Source organism: Crocuta crocuta, unplaced genomic scaffold, assembly GCF_008692635.1.
Source record: "Crocuta crocuta isolate KB4526 unplaced genomic scaffold, BGI_CrCroc_1.0 scaffold218, whole genome shotgun sequence".
Taxonomy (NCBI): domain Eukaryota; kingdom Metazoa; phylum Chordata; class Mammalia; order Carnivora; family Hyaenidae; genus Crocuta; species Crocuta crocuta.
In genome coordinates, this window is record NW_027533170.1 from 7,790,740 (window position 1) to 7,816,124 (window position 25,385).

A 25,385-nucleotide genomic window follows, 5' to 3' on the forward strand; every position below is an offset into this window, starting at 1 on the left:
TTTGATTTTCAGTGATGATGACTATGTTTGCATATTACTGTTGTGATCATCGGCCATTTTGTGTGTGTGTGTGTGTGTGTGTGTGTGTATGTGTGTAGGTGTAGGATAACCTTCTGTCCTGTGACTTTGCACGTGTTCTTGTCATTCATCTTTCCACTTATGTGGTAGGCATTTATTTTATTAATTTTTCTGTAAAGAAGTCTCATGCAGTCAAATCACTCAATAAATTGTATGTTGAGCCTAGAAACATGTTCTCTGCCAAGGCCCCTTAACATGGATCAGTTGATATTGGACGCTGATGATTTATTTAAAATACTTTGTGCTTTATTTTAACACACATGTATCAATATATCAATATAATATTGTGCAGCTTGAACAATATGAACTTTCTCCTGTTAAATTTAAAAAATAAAACTGCCAGTTATTTTACCAGCAAAAAATGGGTTTAATTGAAAGTAGAGAATTGCAACTGGGAGGAGCAAGCTATGGCGAAACCACAGGCCAGTCGGAAGAACAAAGGGGAGGACCTCCCTTTTATAGAGGAAAGGGGGGTTCAAAGGGGCTGTTGTAAACAAAAAGTCCATTGGGACTTCCAGCTAGGAGTTGGAAGTATGGTGACTTCTCATTGGCTGGGCTGTTGCCTGGGGAGGAGGGCAACCTTTCTTGCTTCCATTGGGATAGTAAAGCGGTAGCTCAACATGTAGGGGCTGCGATTGACCAGCAGTGGTAGGGTGTGAGTGCTCCCGCTGCTGGCCTCCCGACTCCATTCTAAGTTGGGGGTAGGGGTGGAGTTGGGGAGTATTCCTTCTATTAACTTTTCACACTTCTGACATTCATTTTCCACAAAAAAAAAAAATTCAAGATGAAATCAAATCCATCTCCTTGGGAACAATTCAAGTCTCACAAAAAAACTGGGTTCCTAGATGGCTCAGTTGGTTAAAGTCTCACACAAACTGAATGTCAACGCTTTCATTTTTGTTCCCTGCAAGGGAACATCACTCTGATGTGTACAATTGGGGGTCCTTCTGCTAATGTCACAGCCTCAGCAGTGTGGGAGCATTATCAGGTTTTTCTCCTGACACAGTCTCCATCCAGAGGGGATCAATGTGTAAAACACACGTAAAACCTATATTATAGGTTTATTTCCCTAAAATAACTAAGTGGCTTCATATCTATAAAATGCAGCAAAGTAAGTCTTGAGTACTTTCACACACCTGCCAATTATCTGCCCATTATCCATCCCCTCTTCCTTTCTAAGAGAACCCTATTTTATTGGAGGTGGTGGTGTGTTTACACCTAACAAAAACAATAGCAGCAGCAAAAAATAACAAAATTACATTACCCAACCTGCCTTGGCATTGGAAGGAGACATTTGAGAGATGAGCAGAAGAAGCTGTGCAGAGCTTCTGAGAAAGTCCTTCGAAGTGGCAAGTCTTTTGGCTTTCTTCCCCTCATCCTGCCTGCCTGGGATAGGAAGAGATGGATGGAGCCCCAGCATCCACCTTAGAAGCATGGGGATGATAGCCACACCTTAGGGATGGTAGAGGAAAGAGCTGGAAGGAGCCCGAGTTTCTCAGAGATAGAAGAATATATAGAAATTTCCTCTAATTTTAGCCTTTTTCATCTCAAAAAATAATGTCAGTGCGTGGAAGTGGGTGTTGTTGAGTCAATGGCACCGACGTGTTCCATTTTCTGACATCCTGGACCTCTCCAGATATCAGCCCAGTGCTCGCCACCACTAAGAAGATTTTGAGCTCCTGCTGAAGAGTCTTCCCATAGCCTCTTTCATGTCTTTGTTCCTCAGGCTGTAGATGAAGGGGTTTAGCATAGGGGTCACCACTGTGTACATGATGGTTGCCACCGTGTCCTGGGCTGAGAAGGAGTTGGGGGGTCGAATGTATACCCCCAGGACAGTTCCATAGAACAGGATGACCACAGACAGGTGGGAGCTGCATGTGGAAAATGCCTTGTGCCTTCCTGGGGCGGAAGGAATCTGGAGGACAGCTGCAGCTATGCAGCTATAGGAGACCACAATGAGGCCACAGGGGGCCACAAACAGGACCACGGCGCCTAGGAACATGTGCTGATTGAGACGCGTGTCCGAGCAGGCGATCTTCATCAGCAGGTAGGCATCACAGTAGAAGTGTGAGATCTCCCGGGCACAGGAGCAGAATGTCAGTCTGTTCATGAGGAGCGTGTGGACCAGGGAGATGAGGCCAGAGCACATCCACATAAGCGCAGTCATTCCCCGACAGAGCTGGGGGGTGATGATGGCGTAGTACTGCAGGGGCTTGCAGATGGCCACGTAACGGTCCAGGGCCATGGCAGCCAGCAGAAAGGTGTCCAGGTTAGCAAAGGAGATGAGGAAGTACATCTGGGTCAGGCAGTGGGGGTAAGAGATTGTCCATGTTCCTGCTACGTGGTTGACCAGCAGCTTGGGGATCAGGTTGGTGGTGAAGCAGAGGTCAACAAAGGAGAGATTGGTAAGGAAGAAGTACATGGGGGTGTGCAGGTGGGGGTCAGAGCCGATGACCAGGATGATGAGTGTGTTCCCAGCCACAGTGACCAGGTAGGTACACAGGAAGAACCAGAAGAGGACTTGCCGCTGCTCCGGGTCACTGGTGAGGCCAAGCAGGAGGAACTCGGTGACTCCTGTCCCATTCTCCTTCCCCCTGGACATCCCACTGTGGCTCAGGAGGTAACAGGCTCCACACACGAGGGAGAAGATGAAATCCCAGCAGAGCCTGGACCTGCTGTATCTTAATCAGATCAAAGGTTATTTGGAATCAGATAAGTGAACAGAATTTTGTGCCTGTATTAATTGCTGCTTTTTATCAAGTGCTTTACTGCGTGCCACGGTGCTGAAGACTTCATGGACACTATCTCCCTCAGTCCCTACAAAACAGTGACTTGTATGATTCCCACTTTTGAGATGAAATAACAGAGACTCAGAGTAAGTAGTTTGCTCAAGACCACAGGGTTAGGAAGTGGCACCCATGATCTGAATCTGAGCCTGGGCTGTGCCTCTACTACCTTGCTACAGAGGACCTCTGTGGTTGGTCTTCAGGTGCTGTGTGCTGGAGGCAGCATCACTGAATCTTTGACCTCGATCAGCCAGCATGCCCTCTTCAGTTGACCAGATCTTTCTGCTTAGAAGGTTCTCACTTGCTTATCTGACTACGTGTCCTGCCAGCCACACGGGACTTCATGCCCTTCCCGCCTCTGGGCAGGACCCTTGCACTGGCTGCTCTTGGCCTGGCATTCTCTCCACCCGGACCTTCACATGGCTGATTTATCATCTTTGTACCTCTGCGGAAGGTTATCTCATTTGTTAGTTAAGTGGTTTATGGTGTGTTTTCCCCCACAAGGCTTTGCCCTCCTGAGCACACGCGTCCACGCCATTCTATGTTATGTGCCCTGTGCCTGGAAAATCATCAGCACGTGGTCAGTGCTCCACAAAGTAGTCAAAGAATGAACTTTCACAAAGGTATTGCATGCCAAAATCTACCAGTGAAATATGTGGACGTCGTGCTGGAGAAGTGTTTTGTTGTGACTAATGAATGCTTTTAGTAAGTAAAATCATGGCTTAAAGCGTATCTTGAAGGTGCTGCTAAGTGAGCAGAGTGGAAAGGAGGCAGTGTCGAGTCATAGGCAAGTCCAGGACTCTGTGTCAACAGGAATTTCCTCAACTATATGAAGGAGGAGAAATTGTGTGGTCCTCGTCCATGTGATCCAGGACCTGTGACCACTATAGACCAGAGGAACAAACTGGCTCTGTGAGCCAGACACAGCCTGCAGGTGTGTTTATCTGGTTTAGACCCTTAATGTTGTACAAAATATTTCCTATATGCTGACATGTTATAAATCAAGGGTTTCATATAAAATCTGGATTCTACCTCTTCTTGAAAAATTAGCAGAACTGGAGACATTGGACTCTCCTTGCCTGGCAGCAATCAGATGGGGAAGGCAAACAGCTAATACTCGCCAAGCACTCCTTGTGCTTAGCTCTGCAAACAGAAGGCTCTGGTATCCCTCAGAGCATTCCTCTGCAGTCATTTGATAAATGTCCCTCTTCCACAGGAGGCAGGGGACACGCAGCGAAAATAAGTGGCCCTCCCACAGTGGCAGCGCTAATAGTGGTTCCACTCTCCAGGCTGCCCTGTGTTAGCTGATTTTTGTCATCATCATTGCCTTCTGTTCTGGCCCCTGGAATCACTTGGGAAATGTCTACTCACTCTCTATGTGCCGTTCTCTCTAGTATCTTCTAGAAGCTATCATTTCTCAAGATTTCCTTATCCCCCAGGCAGTCTGAATTCTGAAGGATTTCAGAAAGCTGGGATGAAGAATTTGCACAAAGTTCAGTCGATGGAAATCTTACTTTGATTTTAGGTTCAGAGTAGTTCCTGTCTACAATTTGGAACAGAAAATAAAATATTCAGGACCTTAGCCTGACCTTATCAGCATTACACGCTGGCCCTCATCCTTTCCTCCTGATCCTCTATTTCCCACTTCATTTGTAGGTAAGTCAGTAATTTATTTACCTCTTGGCTTTGAATGATTTCTTTTTTTAAAAAAATGTTTATTTTTGAGAGAGAGAGTGAGTGCAGGTATGCATGAGCAGGGCGGGAGAAGGGAGGGGAGAGAGAGAATCCCAAGCAGGCTCCGTGCTGTCAATCCAGAGCCTGGCGTGGGGCTCGATCTCACAGACTGTGAGATCATGACCTGAGCCAAAATCAAGAGTTGGATGCTTAACTGACTGAGCCACCCAGGTGCCCCTTGAATGATTTCTTTGCCAGAATCTTACATTAGATATCATTTCTCAAGATGAATTTTTGCCTCATTTTAACAAGTTTTCAGGATGTAGCAGAATTTTTTTAATAATAGAAATTTCTGGAAACAGTTGGATCACTGGATAGTTCTTTGGTCTCATCATGTTCTATAGGGAATTTGTGTTCTATGCTTTGTATTGTAGGGTTTGATCTGTACCGTATAGTCTGAATTCTTGAGAAACATCTGCAGCTACTTTCATACAAATTGAAGTAAAGCAAAATGGCACAAATGAGGAGACTTTCATCCATTTGCTTATGTCACCATTGGTCAGGTGCATTTGGAGCACTCAGCTCGTCCCTGTGGGGCCACCAGAGAATGTAACTGACCCTGTCTGCTGGGAACACTACTGCCATCCAGAAAGCACTTACTAAACTCAAAAACTGATACATTCAAAGCCAAGTCGGAGCCAGTAGAATTGACATGTGTTGGAAACAAATGGCAAGATGTGAGGGAAAATGGCGCCTGGCGGGTAAGGGAGGACACTGGGAAATGTAAGACAAGAAAGAGCCTTTTCAGTATTTTCTTTAAAACCCCACATTGCCTAGTGTTTGGTTCAGGAGCCTTACATGAAAACATCAAAAATCCGTTCTGTGTATATAGGACTTTGCACCATGCAGGCCCATGTCCCATTCTCTAGAATTTCTGCCACTTGCTGGGAAAGACAGGGACGCTGATGCCTCCTGATCCTGCTCTGGCTCACCTTTAGTCTAGAAGTGCACTTAATTCCTGAGCAAACTGCTCATGCTCAGTTTCCTTCTCTGTACAACGGAGGATGAGGGAGAAGGCAGCTCAAAGTGCCTGGCACGGTCCTTCCGTCTGACCTGGAAGCCAGTGGGTGGCAGCTCTCAATAGAGCTGTGACGTCCTTTCCTTACAACGACATCAGAGATCCTGCAAAGTGCTGACAGAATGAAACCTGGATGCCAGGCCCTCCCCGCACTTGGAGGAGCCATTAGATGAAAGGTGAGGTGGCGCCACGTGTCCATCTGCCAACCTCACATCCCGGGGGCGGTTGGTGTCTGAGCCTCTTCTCCCTTCCTGCTTCCCCATGCCTCGCCTGGCTGCCTGTGCCGGATCTTCATTCCTTCACTAGGTTGTGGCGCTGGCCTTCACGTCTCTCCTCCGGGGCTGCCTGCAGATCCCATGACTGCCCCCCTCTCCCTCCTCCCCCCCCTCCCCCGGAGCAGGGCAAGGGCAGCAGGACCGTGGCAGGTGAAACAAAGAGATGCAGCCTCCCACCTACGGGAGAGACCTGCCTGGAGCACCACTGCAAGTGATGATGCTCCCGCCATGTACTAACCCTCAGTGGTGGGTCCCCGCTCCTTCCCAAAGCAGCCTGCTCTTCTTATAACCCTTCCATTAACAATTTTTACGAGTTAGGAATTGAGGGTGACCCTGAGATTTTATTTGTAGGTGCGTGGGGGTGTTGCATGAAGCAAACCATCATGCCATGTGTGGAAGGTGAGGTCCCATACATGACCTGACTTACCTTTCTGCAGCCCTATGTGGTAGGCTGGTCAGACAGCAAGTGTGATCACCCCGTGGACACCTGGACTAGCAAGGTTGGGAAGTATGCTTATGGACTTAAGGGTAGTGACCTACTCAAATCTCACTGCTCTGGGGTGTGGGGACAATACCTGGGGTCCAGAGTGGCACAGTCTCTTCTCTTATCCTCTGGGCTGGAACACTGTCCCTTCTATGGATGTGTGGGGATTTTATGGTCCCCACCAGAGTGCACTCCCAAAGCTCCTGATTATAGGCAGCCCACAGGGAATCTGGCTGTGTTCTGTAGATCACAAATGAATCAGCTACTCCAGAGGATTGCATCCGTGCTGTAGGTCAGGGATGTAAGAGTTTCTCCTGTTGGGAATCTTCCAGGTTAGCTCAAGGCCCAGCTGGAGTGTGAGCATCCACAGATCCACATTCACTAAAGAGGCCTGGCCATGTCTTTCCTCAGTACTCTCTGCCCCATTTTGCCTTCACCCAAGGACTGAGGGGAGAGTTGACGAATCTAAGTCCTAATTTGGAGCAGACCCACCTTATCCTCTGATTATTCTGAATATATATTTTGAGGGTTGGTTAGAATGGCACAAGATGGGGGCACCTGGGTGGCTCATCAGTTAAACATCCAACTCTTGATTTTGGCTCAGGTTATGATCTCATGTATCTTGAGTTCGAGCCCTGTGTTGGGCTCTGTGCTGACAGTGCAGAGCCTTGCTTAGGATTCTCTGTCTCCCCTTCTTGCTTAGGATTCTGTCTCCCTCTCTCTCTGTCTTTGTCTCCCTACCTCTCCCCTGCTCGCTGTCTCTCTCTCTCTCTCGAAAATAAATAAACATTTTTTAAAATGCCATAAGATGTTGAAGAACCATCTGGGATGTGATGGGGTGGAAAGTGCCAGGAAACAGAGTTTTGGCGGTGGCCTGAGTCATGCTGCAGCTGAGTGTTTGGGGCTCTGGGTTCCTAATCTCCATGTTAGAACCCTTTTGTTAACAATTTCTTTAAGCTTGGAGTTTAGGGTGATCCCGGGGTGACTGGGGTCAGAAGTCACCTTCCTAACCTCCATGGGATGGTTCGATGCCTGGGTGTAATCTTGGCAGCCGCCATGATTATATCTCTGACTGTGCTGAGGGAGGTACCAGGGTCCCTACTGAGCAGTGCCTGGAACACATGTGTCCCACATCTCCGTAGCCTCACCTTACCAACTGTAAAATGGTGGTCGTGGTCTCAATGCCAACATTCCTTCTCTGGTTATGTGATTTATTCAGTGTTCATTGGACACCTGCTGACGACAGGGACTGTCCCAGGCCCTACAGGAGAGAGAAGTGGAAAAGGTGTAGGCCTGTGTTCACCTGCTTTCTCTCTAGTTGGGGAGAGAGGACAGCTTCCTGCACATAAATGGTTGAGATATTACATAAAATGAACCCTGGCCTCATGTCATGTCTCTGCCTACAATTTTAGGAAACTGATCTTTCTACCAAATTATTTTTTAAAGCTTTTCTTTATTATTTATTTATTTTGAGGAAGGGAGAGAGAGAACAAGCAGGGGAAGGCCAGAGAGAAAGAGGGACAGAGGATCTAAGGCAGGCTCTGTGCTGATGGTAGAAAGCCTGATGCGGGTGTCTAACTCACGAACCGTGAGATAATGACCTGAGCCAAAGTCAGGCACTTAACCAACTGAGCCACCTAGGCTACCAAATTCTGAAAGGTATGACATAGCAGGTATATGAGCATCAGTTATGGGAAGCCTGTAATGTCCTCACATAACTTGGCTCAAAAGTAATTTATTTGTCTATACGCAAAGACCTAGGAAAGAACAAAAATGGTCTGATATCCTTCTTGGCAAATATATCAAAAAACAAAGGCAGGATGTGCCTATGTATCACTCATATCTCGTATTTAAAAATTATAATGAGCCCGAACCAGCAGGTTTTTTTTTCTTTTTTTATGTCTTTTATTTTGAGAGACAGAGAGGAAGCAGGGGAGGGTCAGAGAGAGGGAGACACAGAATCTGAAACAGGCTCCAGGCTCTGAGCTGTCAGCACAGAGCCCGATGTGGGGCTCGAACCCACGGACCATGAGATCATTACCTGAGCCAAAGTTGGACGCTTAACCAACTGAGCCACCCAGGTGCCCCCCAAACCAGCAGTTTTTGACTGTCATCATGGTATGCCTGAAGTTTTGAGCAAATAAAAGATGGGCTGATTTGAAAATGGGTTTGGCAAGACCCTGGTTACCTCTGTATGGCTTGCACGTGAAAGGTTCTAGATAACCAGACTTATTAGGAGTTAGAGTTCATCAATTTTACAAAAAAAACCAGCTCTCCTCTGACAAAAGGTAAATATGACAAAAGGTCAGGGGGTGCAACAAGGTCATCTGTTGAAGGCCGATTGACGTGAGAGACAAAGTCTGTGTGAAGCTTAGCTTCTGACCTCAAGCGCAGGGAGAAAAGATACTACAGGCAGGACAGTAACAGTCTTTATGAGGTTGCAATGCCCAGGGAAAGGCTTCAGCCCATAAGGGACAGTACCAGGCTCTCCTGGAAAGCCCCCTGGGCTGGCATAGCCTGGGAGCAGACACTTGAAGCACAAGTTGGAGGGAGATGATTCCACGACACTGGAAAGCATCTCATTGCAATGGCTGTGAAATCAAGGCCCTGGGGAGAGCAGTGTCCGGGGAAATGTGCCGGGAAGAGGGATGAGCCTCTCTTTCAACATTCACAGAGCTGAAGTCCAACTTTCCTCTGCAGGTTGTTTCAGTTGCTTGCAAAGAGCTGGCCCCCAGTGGTTAATTAGTGCTGGATGGAAGTTGCCTGTGAGGAAAGGGTGGTGTCCTTTGGGAGTCCCAGCTGCAACAAGGAGATCCTGGAGGGGGAATTTCCAGACACAGTCCTGATTTCCTGACTGCCCCCAGGGAGGCCTCAGCCAGCCTGGTCCTGCTCTGTTCCTGTGGGATTGGGCACTAGAGGCCCCCATGATGCTGAACTTTAATTTAGGATCAGTTCCTGTCCTGTGAGTGCTTCGTGTGTAGGAAACCACAACCAGAAATGACTCACCAATTCTCAACACACATGTTTGTTTCTTCAGCTTAGCTCATTATAAGTTATAATTACAAGTAGGAGCCCAGAACCTTCTTTGTATCCAGTCATGTGCCCAATTCAGGATACCTTGATTTTTTTTTTTTATTTGCTTTTCTTCCTCCGATTTTTTTTATTGCAGTAAAATACACATAACCTAAAATTTACCATCTTGACCATTTTTAAATATGCAGTTCAGTGGAATTAAATACATTCATTATGCTTTGCAGGTATCACCACCGTCCATCTCCATAATGCTTTTAATCTTGTTAAACTGCAATTCTGTACCCATTAAACACTAACTCCCCATTTTCCCTCCCTCCACCCAGCCCTGGCAGTCACCATTCTACTTTCTGTCTCTATGATTTTGATTTCTCTCAGTCTTTCCTAATAGAAATCCTGGAGAGACAGCACAAGCAGAGAGGGAGACGCAGAATCCGAACCAGGTTCTAGGCTCTAAGCTGTCAGCACAGTGCCTGACACGGGTCTTGAACTTATGGACCGTGAGATCATGACCTGAGCCGAAGTTGGACACTCAACTGACTGAGCAACCCAGGCGCTTCCCAGAAAGGAGATTTTATTAAAACAAAAGCACAGGCCCTGTGGGCAGGAAGAGCTGCACTTGGGATTGTGAGGAGCGATTCCTTATTTACTTTTAAGTTTGTGGAGGAAGGGGGGATAGACGTAAAGTTAGCTTCTAAGAGCTTTCTCGATGTTGAATGCAGGGTCCCACAGGACCCTGAAGATTTAGCTATTGTTGAGAAGGTTGCTTTTAGTTTTTAAGGAAGCATAAACATCAAGGCTAGTTAAGGCAGCCACAAGCCATCTTTCCAGAATTAGAGTTATTATAGGAGATAAATTTTATCTAAATGAACTGTCTGTATGACAGGGCAAAAATCTAATTACCAAACATCTGTTCTTTTTATTGTCCTGTGAATTGTTCTTCTCCCCTTTGAAGTCTCAGGCTCCTATCCCATTCTTAGCTCAGGATGGCACATATACCTCACTTTTCCTTTCTGCTTTAGAAACTCTCATGTAGGTGGGGTTCCTGTACATGTGAAATTGAATTTGGCTTTGTCCTGTTTGTCTCATGCCAATTCAATTCTTATTCCAGCTCCAAGAACATTTGAAAGGTATAGGAAAACTTTTCCTCCCCAACAACCTTGATTTGAAGGCACAAATAGAAAACCAGGGCAAATAGAGGAGTCTACATATCCTTGTTCCTCCCCCTGACCCCCATTCCAGTATGGTTGGACCATGGACTGTGATTAATCCAATCATGTGCTCCCGGATTCCCAAAAAGAAAAAAAAAGGTAATATTTTCAATTGGGTTGAGTTGGATTAAAAGGCATATGTCTGTAGGTTGAGGAAAAGATAAGAGATGAGGCTATGGAAATAGAGAGTGGCAATCATTTATAAAAGCTTAGGTCTTGGGATGCCTGGGTGGTTCAGTCGGTTAAGCGTCCGACTTTGACTCAGGTCATGATCTCATGGTTCGTGGATTCAAGTGCCACGTCAGGCTCTGTGCTGACAGTTCAGAGCCTGGAGCCTGCTTTGTATTCTGTATCTCCCTTTCTCTCTCTGCCCCTCTCCAACTCATGCTCTGTCTCTCAAAAATAAAACATTAAAAAGAATTAAAAAATTTAAAAAAAAAAGAAAGCTGTCATTTAAGAGCACACTCAGGGAAATCTGTGTAGATAAGAGGACATAGAGGGAATTCTTTCCACAAGCCTATGTGTTCTTTTTTTTATTTTATTTTTATTTATTTCTAGGAGAGAGAGACAGCGTGAGCAGGGGAGGGTCAGAGAGAGAGGGAGACACAGACTCTGAAACAGGCTTTGAGCTGGCAGTCAGCACAGAGCCCGACGCGGGGCTCGAACCCACAAACTGCGAGATCATGACCTAAGCGAAAGTCGGACGCTTAACCGACTAAGCCACCCAGGCGCCCCCAAGCCTATGTGTTCTTAACAAAGCTAGGACCAAGTGATGTGCCAAAAGGATGGGGAGGCGGAAGGTGCAGGGTCTGTGGAAGGTAATGAAGGGTTTAAAACAAAACAAAACAAAAAACAAAGGAAGCAAAGCTTACTGTGTTCTGTAGAAGGCATTTTGAGGGCTGGGTTGGCCCTAGGGAACTGGCATTTTGACTGGGAGTGTGGTGAATTGCTCCAGCATCAATGGGCACCTCAAAATGAAATAGAGGCAAAATGCAGAATCATCGGGAATCAAGGTGGGATTCTGCAGGGATGTCGGGACGTTCTTGGAAGTTAGGGGGTAATCTTCTGGTGTGCTTCTCTGAGACATGACTAGCAGAAACAAGGAGCAATACATAGATTGGTGGCTTTTCTTTTTGTCACTACTCCTCTAAGCCATTCTCCTCTTGGATCAACTACAACTGACGAATGTTTCTCTTTTCACTTGAATGTCCTGGCTCCTACAGCTTCCGTCTCCTGCACCAGCCTACAGTATGCTTGGTATGTATGGTATGGAGGAGGAAGCCAACTTTAGACCTAAGTCATATGCTCTACCCCAGTGAACTACAGAGTTTCTTTCCCTCTCCTTCCTCCCCCTCCTCCCCACTCCATCTTTTTGTTTTCGAGAGTTTTTTTTTTCTTTGTAGTTTGGAAGACAAACACCCCTAATGGTAAAAATGTTATTTTTCTTCCCTTTCACAAAATTGCATGTTCCTCGTGTGTGATCCAGACTCTGAACTTCTCTCTTCTTTAAAAAAAAAAAATGTTTATTTATTCATTTTGAGAGAGAGCCAGAATCCCAAGCGGCCTCCATGCTGAGCGAAGAGCCCTACTTGGGGCACGATCCCACGAACTGTGAGATCATGACCTGAGCCGAAATCAACAGTCGGATGTTTACCTGACTGAGCCACCCAGGCACCCTGGAACTTCTCTCTTCTTTACTCCATAATCTTTTCTCAGAAACTCTGTTGTCAGGTTGAATGTGATCACCATACTAAAGCCTGCTTCCATTTATAAAATTCCTTCTTTTATTCATTTAAACCTATTTACTGAGCACAGACGACATGCCAGTCTCACTGCATGCCCAGATGCACAGTGAGGCGTGGAAGAAACATGGTCCCTATCCACATGTGCCTACCATGTTCTGGCTTCACAGGTGAGATAGCACATGTTCGTGGGTGGAGGTGATCGGGTACCTGGGTGAGGATTCTGCCTGCAGATGAGAGCGAGGCTGATGCCTCTGATGGTACAGGGGCACCATGCCAGTAGGCAGTGAGGGTGGAACTCAGTGTCTGAAGGCAGGTACATAACAAAACACAACATCAGAAGCCTATCTAAAGGAGGTTTCCCGGTTCAGGAAATAAGGTTCCATCATCAGGAAAGACTCAAGCATACATTTAAAAGCCAAGGGTTTTGGGATGCCTGGGTGGCTCTACTTAAGCGTCTGACTTCAGCTCAGATCATGATCTCACAGTTCATGAGTTCAAGCCCCATGTCAGACAGCTCGGAGCCTGGAGCCTGCTTCAGATTCTGTGTCTCCCCCTCTCTCTGCCCCTCCCCTGCTCTTTCTCTCTCTTTCTCCTTCTCTCTCTCTCAAAAAATAAACAAACATTAAAAAAGTAAAATAAAAGTCAAAGGTCTTCACTACCCTATAAGAGTCCAGAGATGAGCAGCAGGGGGGCCTAGGAGTGACTGTTAGGTGTCCCTGTGAACTAGGCACTAACTCTTCTGAGAGTCTTAGAAATATTAACTAATTTCATTCTCCCAAATCTCCACGTGTCAAAGTCTTATTATTATCCCCATTTTACAGACGAGGAGACAAAGGCACACTGAAATTACAAGACTTGATAAGGGCAGGCATGTGATCCACACAGCAGCAGAAGGCTTCAGAACCCACGTTCTTCACCACCCCCCTCTCCTGTCCCATTGGTCTTCTGCCTCCCACATCACACCAGCACCTCTCAGACTCTCTGCAAATTATGGTTTCAGACGAGTGCATGAAGGTAGTGCATTGAAGAAACACTGCTATAAATATCTGTTCAAGGATGGAAACATTCTAAAACTCACGGTAAGAAGCACATTCTGTAAATCTCACCATCATAACTAGTTTTAAGTGTGACATTTAGTAGTATTGGGTACATTCTCTATACTGTACACCCGTCAGCACTATCCATCTCCAGAACTCTTTTCATCTTGCAAAACTGAAACTGTGTCTGTTAAACAGTAACTTCCCATTCCCCCTTCTCCAGCCTTGGGCAACTTCCATTCTACTTTCTATGAATTTGACTGCTCTGGGTAATCTCATGTAAGTGGAATCATACAGTATTTGTCTCTTTCCTGATTGGCTTATATCACTTAGCATAATGGCCTCAAGGTTATTCCATATTCTAGCATGTGTCAGAATTTTCTTCTTGTTTTTTAAAAAATGTTTACTTATTTTGAGAGAGAGAGAGAGTGTGTGTGTGTGTGTCTGCACGTGCATGAGTGGGGAGGGGCAGAGAGAGAGAGGGAGAGAATCCCAAGCAGGATATGCACCTTCAGCACAGAGCCTGCATGGGGCTTGATCTCACAGACTATGAGATCATGACCTGAGCTGAAATCAAGAGTCAGATGCCCAACCGACTGAGCCCCTGAAGAAGAATTTCCTTCTTTTTAAGGTGAGTAATGCTTCCTTGTAACCACATTTTGTTTACCCATTCATCCACCTTCGCCACTGTGAATAATGCTGCTATGGGCATGGGTGTACAAACATGTCTTTGAGAACCTGCTTTCAGTTCTTTTGGATATATTCTCAGAAGTGGAATTGCTGGATCATATGGTAATTCTGTATTTAATTTTTTGAGGAATCACCATGCTGTGTCCACAGGGGCTGTCACATCCTACATTCCCACCAGCAGTACACAAGCATTCTTTTTTTTTTTTTTTNGCTAAGTACACAAGCATTCTAACAAGTGGAATTTTTAATTCTCCATTTCAGTCACTGTGTAAGTTCCATCCTATGTCCTAGTATTCACTGAAATAGTAAAAGACTCTGCCTAGTTTATGGGAGTCTGACAGCTTATTGAGGACATATGAACACATGGAAGTGAAGTTGCAATATCAAGAGAATTAAGTGGACCCATATGTGTGTAAGGGTCCCGGGGAGGCTGTTGCCTGCATTAGAGACCCCCTGAACTATGGCCATGAGATGTGCTCCAATTAGAAGGTAAAGTTCCTTGAAAGTCCTCTCCTTTTGCTGCAGGTGGCTTCACAAACACGTCCAGCAGGGCCTGGTTCTAGAATTTGCTGTGGATGTGATCAGCTGGGACCCTTATCTTTGCCCAGAGATGTCTACCACAGTGTTGAGAAGGCTCCAAAAGCTTTGTAAGGTGGCAGTTTGGAAGGGATGGGACCATTACAGCTGCCAGAGGCAGACGGTGAGTCCGCATCTGTTCCTGCAGGTGCCATCTCACCCCTCTGTCTAGACGGGGCACTTCTTGAGCTCTACAAATTTCCCCAGGTGATACGATGTTCACGGACTCCTTAGGCATGTTGAAGCAGTGTGATTGTAGGAAAGACCACCAAACCCTGAGTTCTGTGACCTTGCGTACAGGGTGTGGGTGTGGTCAGCCAGAACAGGGAAGTACAAGCTTGCCAAGCGGATTTACAGAAGCAGAAATAGCATGTTAGTATTCAACCGTGCTTGAGGTTAGCCTACAACAATGTGTTGTGGTAGACTTGGGGTGCCAGAAAATTCTGTACCTCAGCATTTGACTTTCAGGAAGAAAGGAAGGCTGATTATATTGCTTTCCTCTTTTGAACCTACCTGTACCTCGTTTGAAATGAATTCTACAATATTTTAAATCTATTTATAGTAAGGGCCAAGAAGGGATTTTTTAAATTTCATGGCAATACTTATTTCATTGCAATTAATTTCTACTTATTTAAAACCCAAAATGTCTCTTATTTCTTTCCCATTCCCCTTTGATTTCACTTTGAGTGACAAAGTCCAATACCTATCGCCGTGTCCAATGGGCCCCAAAGAGGACTCCTTGCTCCAGGCCATGGGCCAGCTGATGCTACATTTTGGATGGATCCGGGTCGGACTTGCTGCCTCAGATGACATGCGAGGTGAATCGTTTCTCTCAGATCGGAGAGGAGAAATGGTCAAGAAAGGGGTCTGTGTTGCCTTTTCAGAGACTATCTCTGTCAGTGAGAGATGCCACAGGAGGCCTTTGATAACCCATTGACCAGAGTAGCAGAACCAGCGGCTACAGTGGTTGCCATTCATGGAGATACAGATTCCCTGCTGACTGTGAGGCCTCCACAGCCCAGGACGCAAGAAGAGCAAAGTTGTGGGTCCCCTCCCCTTAGTCTGAGGCCCCCGGTTCATAATGGTTGTGGGTTTCATGGGTCTGTGATATTTTTTCGTCAGAGAAGATCATCCTGAATTTGGGACATTCCTCAGGAGAATCTAATCTTCTAGATACCCAGAGAACATTCTTCATAAGAGTTTCTCTGGTACTTAGCTTTTGAGCGCTCGAAGGTTGGAGGGACCACTGGGACAGTACAAATACGCCTAGAATGCTTTTTTGGACATGCACCGCCCCCTTACAGTATCTTGAAGTGACCATGTCTGCACGTACTTATGTTGTCTACAATGCTGTGCATGCTGTGGCCTGGCCTCTGCCTGGTACGTTCCTGATCAGATCAGAAGCAGGATCAATAGAAGACACAGACAGTGTGGTATCTAATCCCTGGAAGGTGAGATTTCCTCTGAAAGGTAAGACTTCCTCAGGCACCAGACCCATTTGGCTTAGAACTGAGTGGTTTCTTTGTAGTTCATGATTTTTCTTGTGGTAAAATACACATGACATAACATTTACCGTATGAACCATTTTTAAGTGTATAGTTCAGGAATATTAAGTACATTTACAATGTTACTCAGGTAGCATGGCCAAGTGGTCTAATTACCTTTACATTGTTGTACAACCAACCCCACCATCCATATTCAGAACTTTTTCACCCCATCTGAAACTCTGTACCCATTAAACAATAACTCTCCATTGTCCTTTCTTCCTCCAGCCCCTGGCAACCACCATTATACTTTTAGCTGTAAATTTAGCTACTCTAGTACCTCACAGAAGTGGAATAATACAATATCTTTCCTTTAGTGACTGGCTTATTTCACTTAGCATAATATCTTTAAGGTTTATCCACGTTGGAGTGTGTGTCAGAATGCTATTTTTAAGGTTGAATAATATTCCATTGTATGGATAGACCACATTGTGTTTATCCATGCATCCACTGATAGGACACTTGTGTTGCTGCCACCTTTTGACTACTGTAACTAACACTACAATGAACATGGATGTTTAATTATCTGTTAGAGTTCCTACTTTTAATTCTTTTGGGCATATGCCCCGAAGTGAAATTGGTAGTTCATATGATAATTTTATATTTAAGTTCTTGAGGAGCCACTCTACCATTTTCCATAGGAACCATAGCATTTTCCAAAGCATCTGCACCATTTAACATTCTACCAGCGGTGGGCAAGAGAAATTAAAACTCACTAACAATTACTATTTTGGTTTTTTTTTGTTTCTGTTTTTGGTAATAGCAATCTGTAGTAGTCAGAGCTGTCAGAGGGACAGAACCAACAGAACATATACATAAAGAGAGACTCATTGCACATAAAGAGGTTTATTTAAATGATCTGATCCCACAATCAGCTATCTACAAGATGGATCTGGGAAAGTCAGTGGCATAATTCTGAGGACCAGAGGGCTGATGATGTAAGTCTTAGTCTGAAGAAAGGAGAAGACTGATGTTCCAGATCAAGCACTCAGGTAGAGTGAATAGGCTCTCCTTTCCTCTACCTTTTTGTTCTATTCATGTCCTCAATGAGCTAGGTGATGCCCATCCACACTAGGGAGGGCCATCTGTTTTACTCAGTCCATTGACTGAATGCTAATATCTTTTGTATACTGCAATATCGCTGAATTCATTTATTAGTTCTAACAGGTGTGTGTGTGTGTAATCTTTAGAGTTTTCTACATATAAGATCATGTCTTTTTCCTTTCTGATTTGGATGCCTTTTATTTCTTTTTTCTTTTTCTTGCGTAACTGCTCTGGCTAGGACTTCTATTATTATGTTGAATAGAAACGGTAAAAAAGGACATCCTTGCTTGTTTCTGATCTTAGAGGAAAAGCTTTCAGTCTTTTCCACTGAATATGATATAGCTGCATGCTTTTAACATGTATCCATTAGCTAGAGGCAGAGCAACAAGAACGCCCTAAACCCAGTAGAAGAAGAGAAATAGTAAAAATTAGAGCAGAAATAAACAACACAGAGACCAAAGAAACAATTGAACAGATCCATGAAACCAAGAGTTGGTTTTTTGAAAAAGTAAACAAAATTGACAAACCTCTAGNACTATTTGTAAAAAAAAAAAAACCATGTATCCATTATTACATTGAGGTAGTTTCCTTCTGTTCATTGGTTTCCTAGTTTTTTAGTTTTTTTTTTTAATCATGAAAGGATATCGAATTTTGTCAAATGCCTTTCCTGTATCAATTGAGATGAATATGTGTTTTTTCGCCTCATTTTGTTACTGCAGTTTATTACAATGATTGATTTTAGTGGGTTAAACCATCCTTGCATTCCAGCTATAAATCCTACGTAGTCATAGTATATAATCCTTTTACTATTCAGTTGAATTAAATTTGGCAGTATTTTGTCGAGGAGTTTTGCATCGTGTTCATAAGGGATATTGATGAGTGGTTTTCTTGTAGTGTGTTTGTCCCTCATTGGTATTAGGATAATGCTGACCTTGTGGACAAATTTGAAAGTGGTTCTCCTTTTCAATTATTTGGAAGAGTTTGAAAAGAATTGATGTTAATTCTTCTTTAAACGTTTGGTACAGTTGACCAGTGAAGGCATCTGGTCCTGAGTTCTTTGTTGGGAAGTTTTTGTATTTTGTTTTTTGTTTGTTTTTAAGATTTTATTTATTTTAAAAAAATTTTTTTAACGTTTATTTATTTTTGAGACAGAGACAGAGAGAGCATGAGCTGGGGAGGGGCAGAGAGAGAGAGGGAGACACAGAATTTGAAACAGGCTCCAGGCTCTGAGCTGTCAGCACAGAGCCCAACGTGGGGCTCGAACCCATGAACCGTGAGATCATGACCTGAGCCGAAGTCTGATGCTTAACCGACTGAGCCACCCAGGTGCCCCTTTAAGATTTTATTTTTAAGTAATTTCTACACACAACGTGGGGCTCCAACTCACAACTCCGAGATAAAGAGTCACATTCTGTACTGACCGAGCCAGCCAAGCATCTCTGTTGGAAGGGTTTTGATTACTTATTCAATATCCTTACAAGTTATACTCTGATTCTCTGTTTCTTTGTGATTCAGTTTTGGTAGTTTGTGTGTTTGTAGTTCATTTAAAAAAAATTTTTTTTAAATGTTTTATTTATTCCTGAGAGAGAGAGAGAGAGAGTGTGAGCAGGGGAGGGCAGAGAGAGAGAGGGAGACACAGAATCTGAAGCAGGCTCCAGACTCTGAGCTGTCAGCACAGAGCCCAACGTGGGGCTCGAACCCATGAACCGTGAGATCATGACCTGAGCTGAAGTCGGATGCTTAACCGACTGAGCCACCCAGGTGCCCCTGTTTGTAGTTCATTTTGAAAACATTTGAATGTTCTTCCAATATTAATCCATATAGTTATTGCCAGTGGACTTGCATTCTCTATGGGCTTGAGGACAGTGATTTTAGTATACTTGTTCTCAAATGGGGGCAGTTTTGTCTCCTAGGACCCACCTGGAAATGTATAGAGATATGTTTGGTTGTCACAACCGAGTAGAGTGTGCTACTCGAGTCTAGTGGGTAAAGGCTGAGGATGCTGCCAACCATCTTCCAGTTTACAGGGAGATATCAATAGTGGTAAGATCCAGAAGTTCTGTTTAAGTAGATACTTACATTATTGTCTTAATGAACAATGTCTTATCCCATCCACACAGGTGGAGTAAGACTCAGGTTTTTATAATATGGCTTCATTCATAGCCATAGTTGCTTAGTGCAGGGAAATATAACTCATCAATCTGGGCCAAGTGAGATACTCAAAATTTCAAAATAAAATGAAGAGATTCCAGCCAGTCTGGCTGACATATGGAACAGTTCATTAAAAATCCAGCATATTCCCCTTTGCTGGGGAAGCAAAGGAAATGACTGTACAATATGAAAGAATAAAGAAGATGCACAGAGAAGACAGGAGATAAGAAATAGATAATTCTGATGACAGTGGAGCCCTAGTTTTGGTTTCTTCTTAATTCTTGCTTGTATCGTTTGGATCTGGGAGAGACCCCATTAAACATAAAATAAGGCCCCCTTTTTGTTTAAGTTGGTTCAGGTGAGTTTCTGTTACTTGTAACAAAAATGCCCTAATAGTGGTGAAGATTAAAAAAAAAAGCAATTGAATCTGGAAAACAGCAAATATTTACTGATCACCTGTAATGTGCCAGAGCAGTATTATAAGAACTAATGATATAGCAGCCAACAAGCAAAACAAAAATCTATATTCACATGGAACTAAACTCTACAAGGACAGCAATTTTTTTTAAAGTTTAATTTATTTAAGTAATCTCTCTACCATCATGGGGCTTAAACTCATGACCCCAAGATCTAGAGTTGCATGCTCTATAGACTGAGCCAGCCGGGTACCCCAGGACAGTAATGTTTTATTTGGAGGATATGCCTTGCTTTGTTTGTTTGTTATTTTGTGTTTGTGTTTTGTTTTGTTGGTCTTATGCTATTAAAAGATTTAGAGGTCCTTATTAAGTCATTAAATCTCTCTGAATCTCTATTTCCTCAAATGGCAGGTAATCAGTGTAGCTACTTTTATTTTGGAATATTGTGGCTCTTCAATTAAACTAGCTGTGAAAGATGTATTGGCCTCAGGATAATCTTTCTTAATCCTAAAACTACCTCAAAGCTAGGATCAATGGAGTAGTGCACAAAGATGACAGTATAGTCACAAAAGTGACCTTCTCAGGCTGGAAGCTCCAAGTCTCCTAAAATGCTTGCAAACTTTAGCTCATAGGGATTCAACTAATCCTGAACCATTCCACTATCTTCAGGCTGTGATTCCCTTGCTTCCAAGCAAAACTGAAATCAAGATTCCTCTTTCCATCAGATTCATGGCTTTTTGAAGAACACCAGTGTCAGAAAAAAGTGTGGGTGACCATTGGGTTTATAGATGAGAAAAGAACATCCTGAGGCAAAATACTACATGAATTATGTGACATTCTACAACAATATGGGTGAAAGTAGGACAGCTCATTGTTAAAACATCATTTGATCAAGAGCTCATCACCCAGGGGTGCCTGGCTGGCTCAGTGGGGTAGAACATGCAACTGAATCTTGGGGTCAAGTCCCACATTGGGTGCAGAGCTTACTTAAAATAAAAATAAGATAAAATATTTACAAAAGAGCTCATCATTCATGAAAAGAAGATATGTACAGTGGACATGGATTTATAATGAAATGGGCAGAAGCAATATAAACAGAAGCACTGTAACATGGAAATTAAAGAATAAATTTAATAATTTTGAAATGCTTTTACTGAAACCCCCACATGCATTATCTTAACTAAATACCACTTTCATGTTCCTGAAAATTAATATCTGGCATTATATTTGGTCATGAAGTCTCTCCTATTATATGGTCCCAGTATTTGAATACATTCAGGTGTCTTGTATTAAATTCCCCAGCCAATTTATATCAAAGTTCACAGACTTCTTTGGTTCTTAGCTTCCCGGAACACATCCCAGGAGTAATTCACAAAGTATGTCCAATTAAATGCTTAGATATTTCTACTGTTGCCATACTCTGTGCCTCCCTCTGTTATGAATATTTAAGCCCCTCAGGGACTCTGTCTTATTACTGCACAGACTCCCTTATCTGAGTGTTCTCAAAGCTGGAAAACTTGTTGGGATGGGAGCCCACCTCCTGCTCTGTGTCCCATGCCCAGTACGGGAGATTCCCAACATGTAAGTTAGGGGTCTGGAGAGAGACCCACCTATTCTTCTCCAATTTCTACAAAGCCACTATGGCCTATGAGTTGTCCACCTCTATGGGAGTGACTTTCTTTGAGAATAATCTAAGACAAAAATTTACGATTTTCAGGGGTGAAAAAGATGTATCAGTATAAAAATATGGTATATGTGACGTAATGGGGAGAAGGGATTAAAAATAATCTTGAACCATTTCCCCATGGTTTCAAAAGCGACTTTGGCTTTATCTTGTCCTGCTAACACTATCTTCCTGGAAAGTAATTGGGTGATGAAAATGTGCGTTGTCACTTGTATTACCAAGCAACATACTTTTTTGTTTTGTTTTGTTTTTGTGATAGACACACTCTGAATGGCAAACCACAGCTAGCCTGTGGACTACAGTGTAAACTACAAACACATGCTGCGGAGCAGAGACCTTAGCTTTCCTGTTTCTTGGGGATCCTAGAAACACCATTCCTGAGTTCTTTCAAGAAGTGATTCCCTATATGCTATGTCAGGTGCACCCATGCATTAGATCTCATCCCTTACAAAGGTGTATGCCACTTTGTGTGGGGTGGAGTGGGGGGGTGAAAGCTCTCATTTGAGATGCACCCAGTGTGGGCGTGCAGTGTTGTACACAGTCTAACGAACTTGGAGCCAGGTTGTGGTCTCTGAGTGTGATTGTCAGGCTAAACACTGCTGCACTAGACAGGATTGGTCAAGGCATAGCTATCAGCAGGGTGAAGGGGAAGTCAGTTATGACAAGGTTAGAGATAAGTAAGTTACTCAGAAACTACAGTGCCTAAGCTGGCTTGAGGAATTTGTCACTCTTCAGGACTGGCCTAGATAGTCATGACAGTCCTCAGTGTAGATGAGGAGTGGAACAAGAAATCTCTGAGCTGAGCAGGAAGAAAGCATCATTGTAGCTGGAAGCCTCCCATAGTCCTGTCCACTATTCAAATTAAAGGCCCTTTCGCAGGCTTACAATAATTTCCCATGTTGTTTTTATTTTGATCTGGTGATCAGGGACACAAAGTCTTAGCAGGCTCTTATCACAATGCCTGTCTCCACCCACTTAGCTTTTGGGATTATTCTTAACATATATATCTTAGCCCTAAACCTAGTATTTTACTTACTGGGAAAAAACTAAATGCCTCTAATGTTCCTCTAAATCAGGAACAAATAAAGGATTCCTACCTTCTCTGCTTCTTTTTAGCATTGTACTAGAGGCATTAGCCAATGCAATTAGAGAAGAAAAATCAATTGGAGACATAAGAAATTTCAAAAAGAAGCAGAACTTAGCTTTATTTGCAGATCATGTGGTAGTATACATAGAGAACCCTAGGTAGTCAATGATAAAACTACCTTTATTAAATATCAGTAAAGTAGGAGAATATTTTTAAAAAATCAATGGTATTCATTCTAGCTAAAGGAAATAATAGTAGAGAATCCCCCCCCATTTATAATAGCAACAAAGAATATTAAATGGGAATAAAGTTAAAAATAAATGTATCAAATCTATATGAAGAAAATATTAAAACATTCCTACAAAACACAAAAGTACACTTGGACTGATGGAATAGGATAACTCCATATCATAAATATTTTAGTTCTCTTTATGTTATATGTTTAATAAAATATCAATAAAATACCAAATAGCGTTTTAATGAGTTTGATAAACTGATGGTGCTGTTTATATGAAAAAACACCAATGCAACAATAACCAAAACTAAAAGAAAAGCTTCAGGGAGGTGGGACTAGTCCCATCAGATACTGAAATGTACCATAAAGCTTCTACAAACATACATGGTACTAGTGGAAGAACAGACCCACAGACCAGTGGAGTAGAGTAGAAAGCCCAGAAATAGACTCAAGTACATGGAGAAATTTGATATAAGTAGGGCAGAAGATGGATTTTTATTTATTTATTTTCAAATGTTTTTTTAAATTTATTTCTGAGAGAAAGAGAGAGACAGCATGAGCAGGGGAGGGTCAGAGAGAGAGGGAGACACAGAATCAGAAGCAGGCTCCAGGCTCTGAGGTAGCTGTCAGCACAGAGCCGAGTGTGGGGCTTGAACCCATGAACTGCGAGATCATGACCTGAGCCGAAGTCGGAGGCTTAACCAACTGAGTCACCCAGGTGCCCCAGAAGATGGATTGGAGCTCAGAGCCTGGAGCCTGCTTCTGATTCTGTCTCACTCTCTCTCTGCCCCTCCCTTGCTCATGCTCTGTCTCTCTCTGTCTCAAAAATAAATAATCATTAAAATTTTTGTAAAAAAAATATAAAATAAGTAAGTAGTTTTGGAACAACTGGCTAGTCACTTGGGAAAAAAAATAAAATGAAATTCATACCTTACACCATAAACAAGAATAGCTTCTAAATTGGTCATAGATTTAAATGTGAAAATTGTGAGATATTAGACTAAAATTCCAATTATAAAAGCGGGAAACATGTTATAAGCAGACAGCTCTCTCTCTCTCTCACACACACACACACGCACACATATAAAATGGCCCGTCTCTATATGGAAAGATATGATCTCACTCATAACTAGTTATGTCTTTAATCTACATTTATATTTCCAGTGATGACGAAGGAGCGACATGGCCACATATACCTGTGTGTAGACAACTATTATAAAAACTGGATATAATAAAACATAACTGTTAAAGTTACTGAAAAGGGTCCAGAGGCAGACACTGTCTCAAAAGCTTCTAAGAAAACAAAACAAAGCAAAACAATCCTGCAATTGGAAGAGGTAATGATGATGAATGTGCTGATTTGTTTGGACAGCATTCCCAAGCCCCACGGTCATGGCTAAGGAAACAGAATGGGAATTGTAGCCCTAACAGCCTAGGGGTGCCACAGATCAGAGTTCAGGGATGAAAAGCAGCCAGAGATTTAAATGGGGGGAACCTAGAAGTGAGTAAACAAGTGAGTGAACCACAGAGGTGTGAGAATCAAATTCTAAATATAAACCCTGCCCCAGTTCATGGATAGCTGCTAAACTGAAATAATCACGGGAGACCCTGGGGCACGTGACCAAACAAACAAAAAACACTGTGTTGGTGAAAGACATATGTTTTACAGGCTCACCAAGCTCAGCAAACTCCAAGTAGGATAAATATGAAGAAAACCATCACAAGCACATCACAGACAGATTCTTGAAAACCAAAGAAAATGTGAAAATCCTGAAAGTAGAGGAAAAATGACCTGCATCTCATGCAGGGGCACAACAATTTGAATTTGTACGGACTTGCATCGGAAGCCATGGAGTCCAAAAGATGGAAAGGAACGGTCTAGACTGTTACCACAATTCTACATCTGGCGAAAATACCTGCCATGGATGAAAGTAGGAAGAAAAACAATTTCAGGCAAAAGGAAACAAAGAGCATTAGTTGTGAGAAGATATGTGCTGTAAGAAATACCAAAGGAAGTTCTTTACTGTTGAGTTTTTGTGTTATTAATTTTTTTTTGGGGGGGAGGCACAAGTGAGCGAGGGGCAGAGAGAGTGAGACACGCAGGGCTCACCTGAAGCAAGGCTTGTGTTCACCCGAAGCAGGGTTCGAGCTCATCCAACGTGGGACTCAAACTCACAAACCCTGAGATCATGACCTGAGCCGAAGTCAGATGCTTAATGACTGAGCCACTCAGGCATCCCTACTGTTGAGTCTTTAGATATTCTAGGTAGTAGTCTGTTGTCAGATAGGTGTTTTGCAAATATTTTCTCTGAATCTGTATCTTGTCCTTAAAAATAATAAAGTGGAGGTGAGTCATTCTCCATGGAAAGAGGCCCATTGAATAGCCATAGTAATTAAGACAGGGCAGTATGTGCAAAGGCACAGACACATAGATCAATGGAACACAAATAGATCAGTGCCTACCTGACTTTGCACAAAGGTATAAAAGCAATTCAACTGAGAAAGAATAGCTTTTGCAACAAATGGTATTTGAGTAACTGGACATCCCTAGGGGAAGAAA

The 25,385-nt window shown here is 43.3% G+C and overlaps 1 protein-coding gene across 1 annotated transcript; it reads right to left on the minus strand.

The window, feature by feature from the left end:
- Positions 1-1,738: 1,738 nt before the first annotated feature.
- Positions 1,739-2,680, minus strand: LOC144216847 (olfactory receptor 1D2-like). The gene has a single exon (XM_077746304.1). It carries the CDS (start codon positions 2,678-2,680, stop codon positions 1,739-1,741), a length of 942 nt encoding a protein of 313 aa, XP_077602430.1.
- Between the last annotated feature and the right edge of the window lie 22,705 nt (positions 2,681-25,385).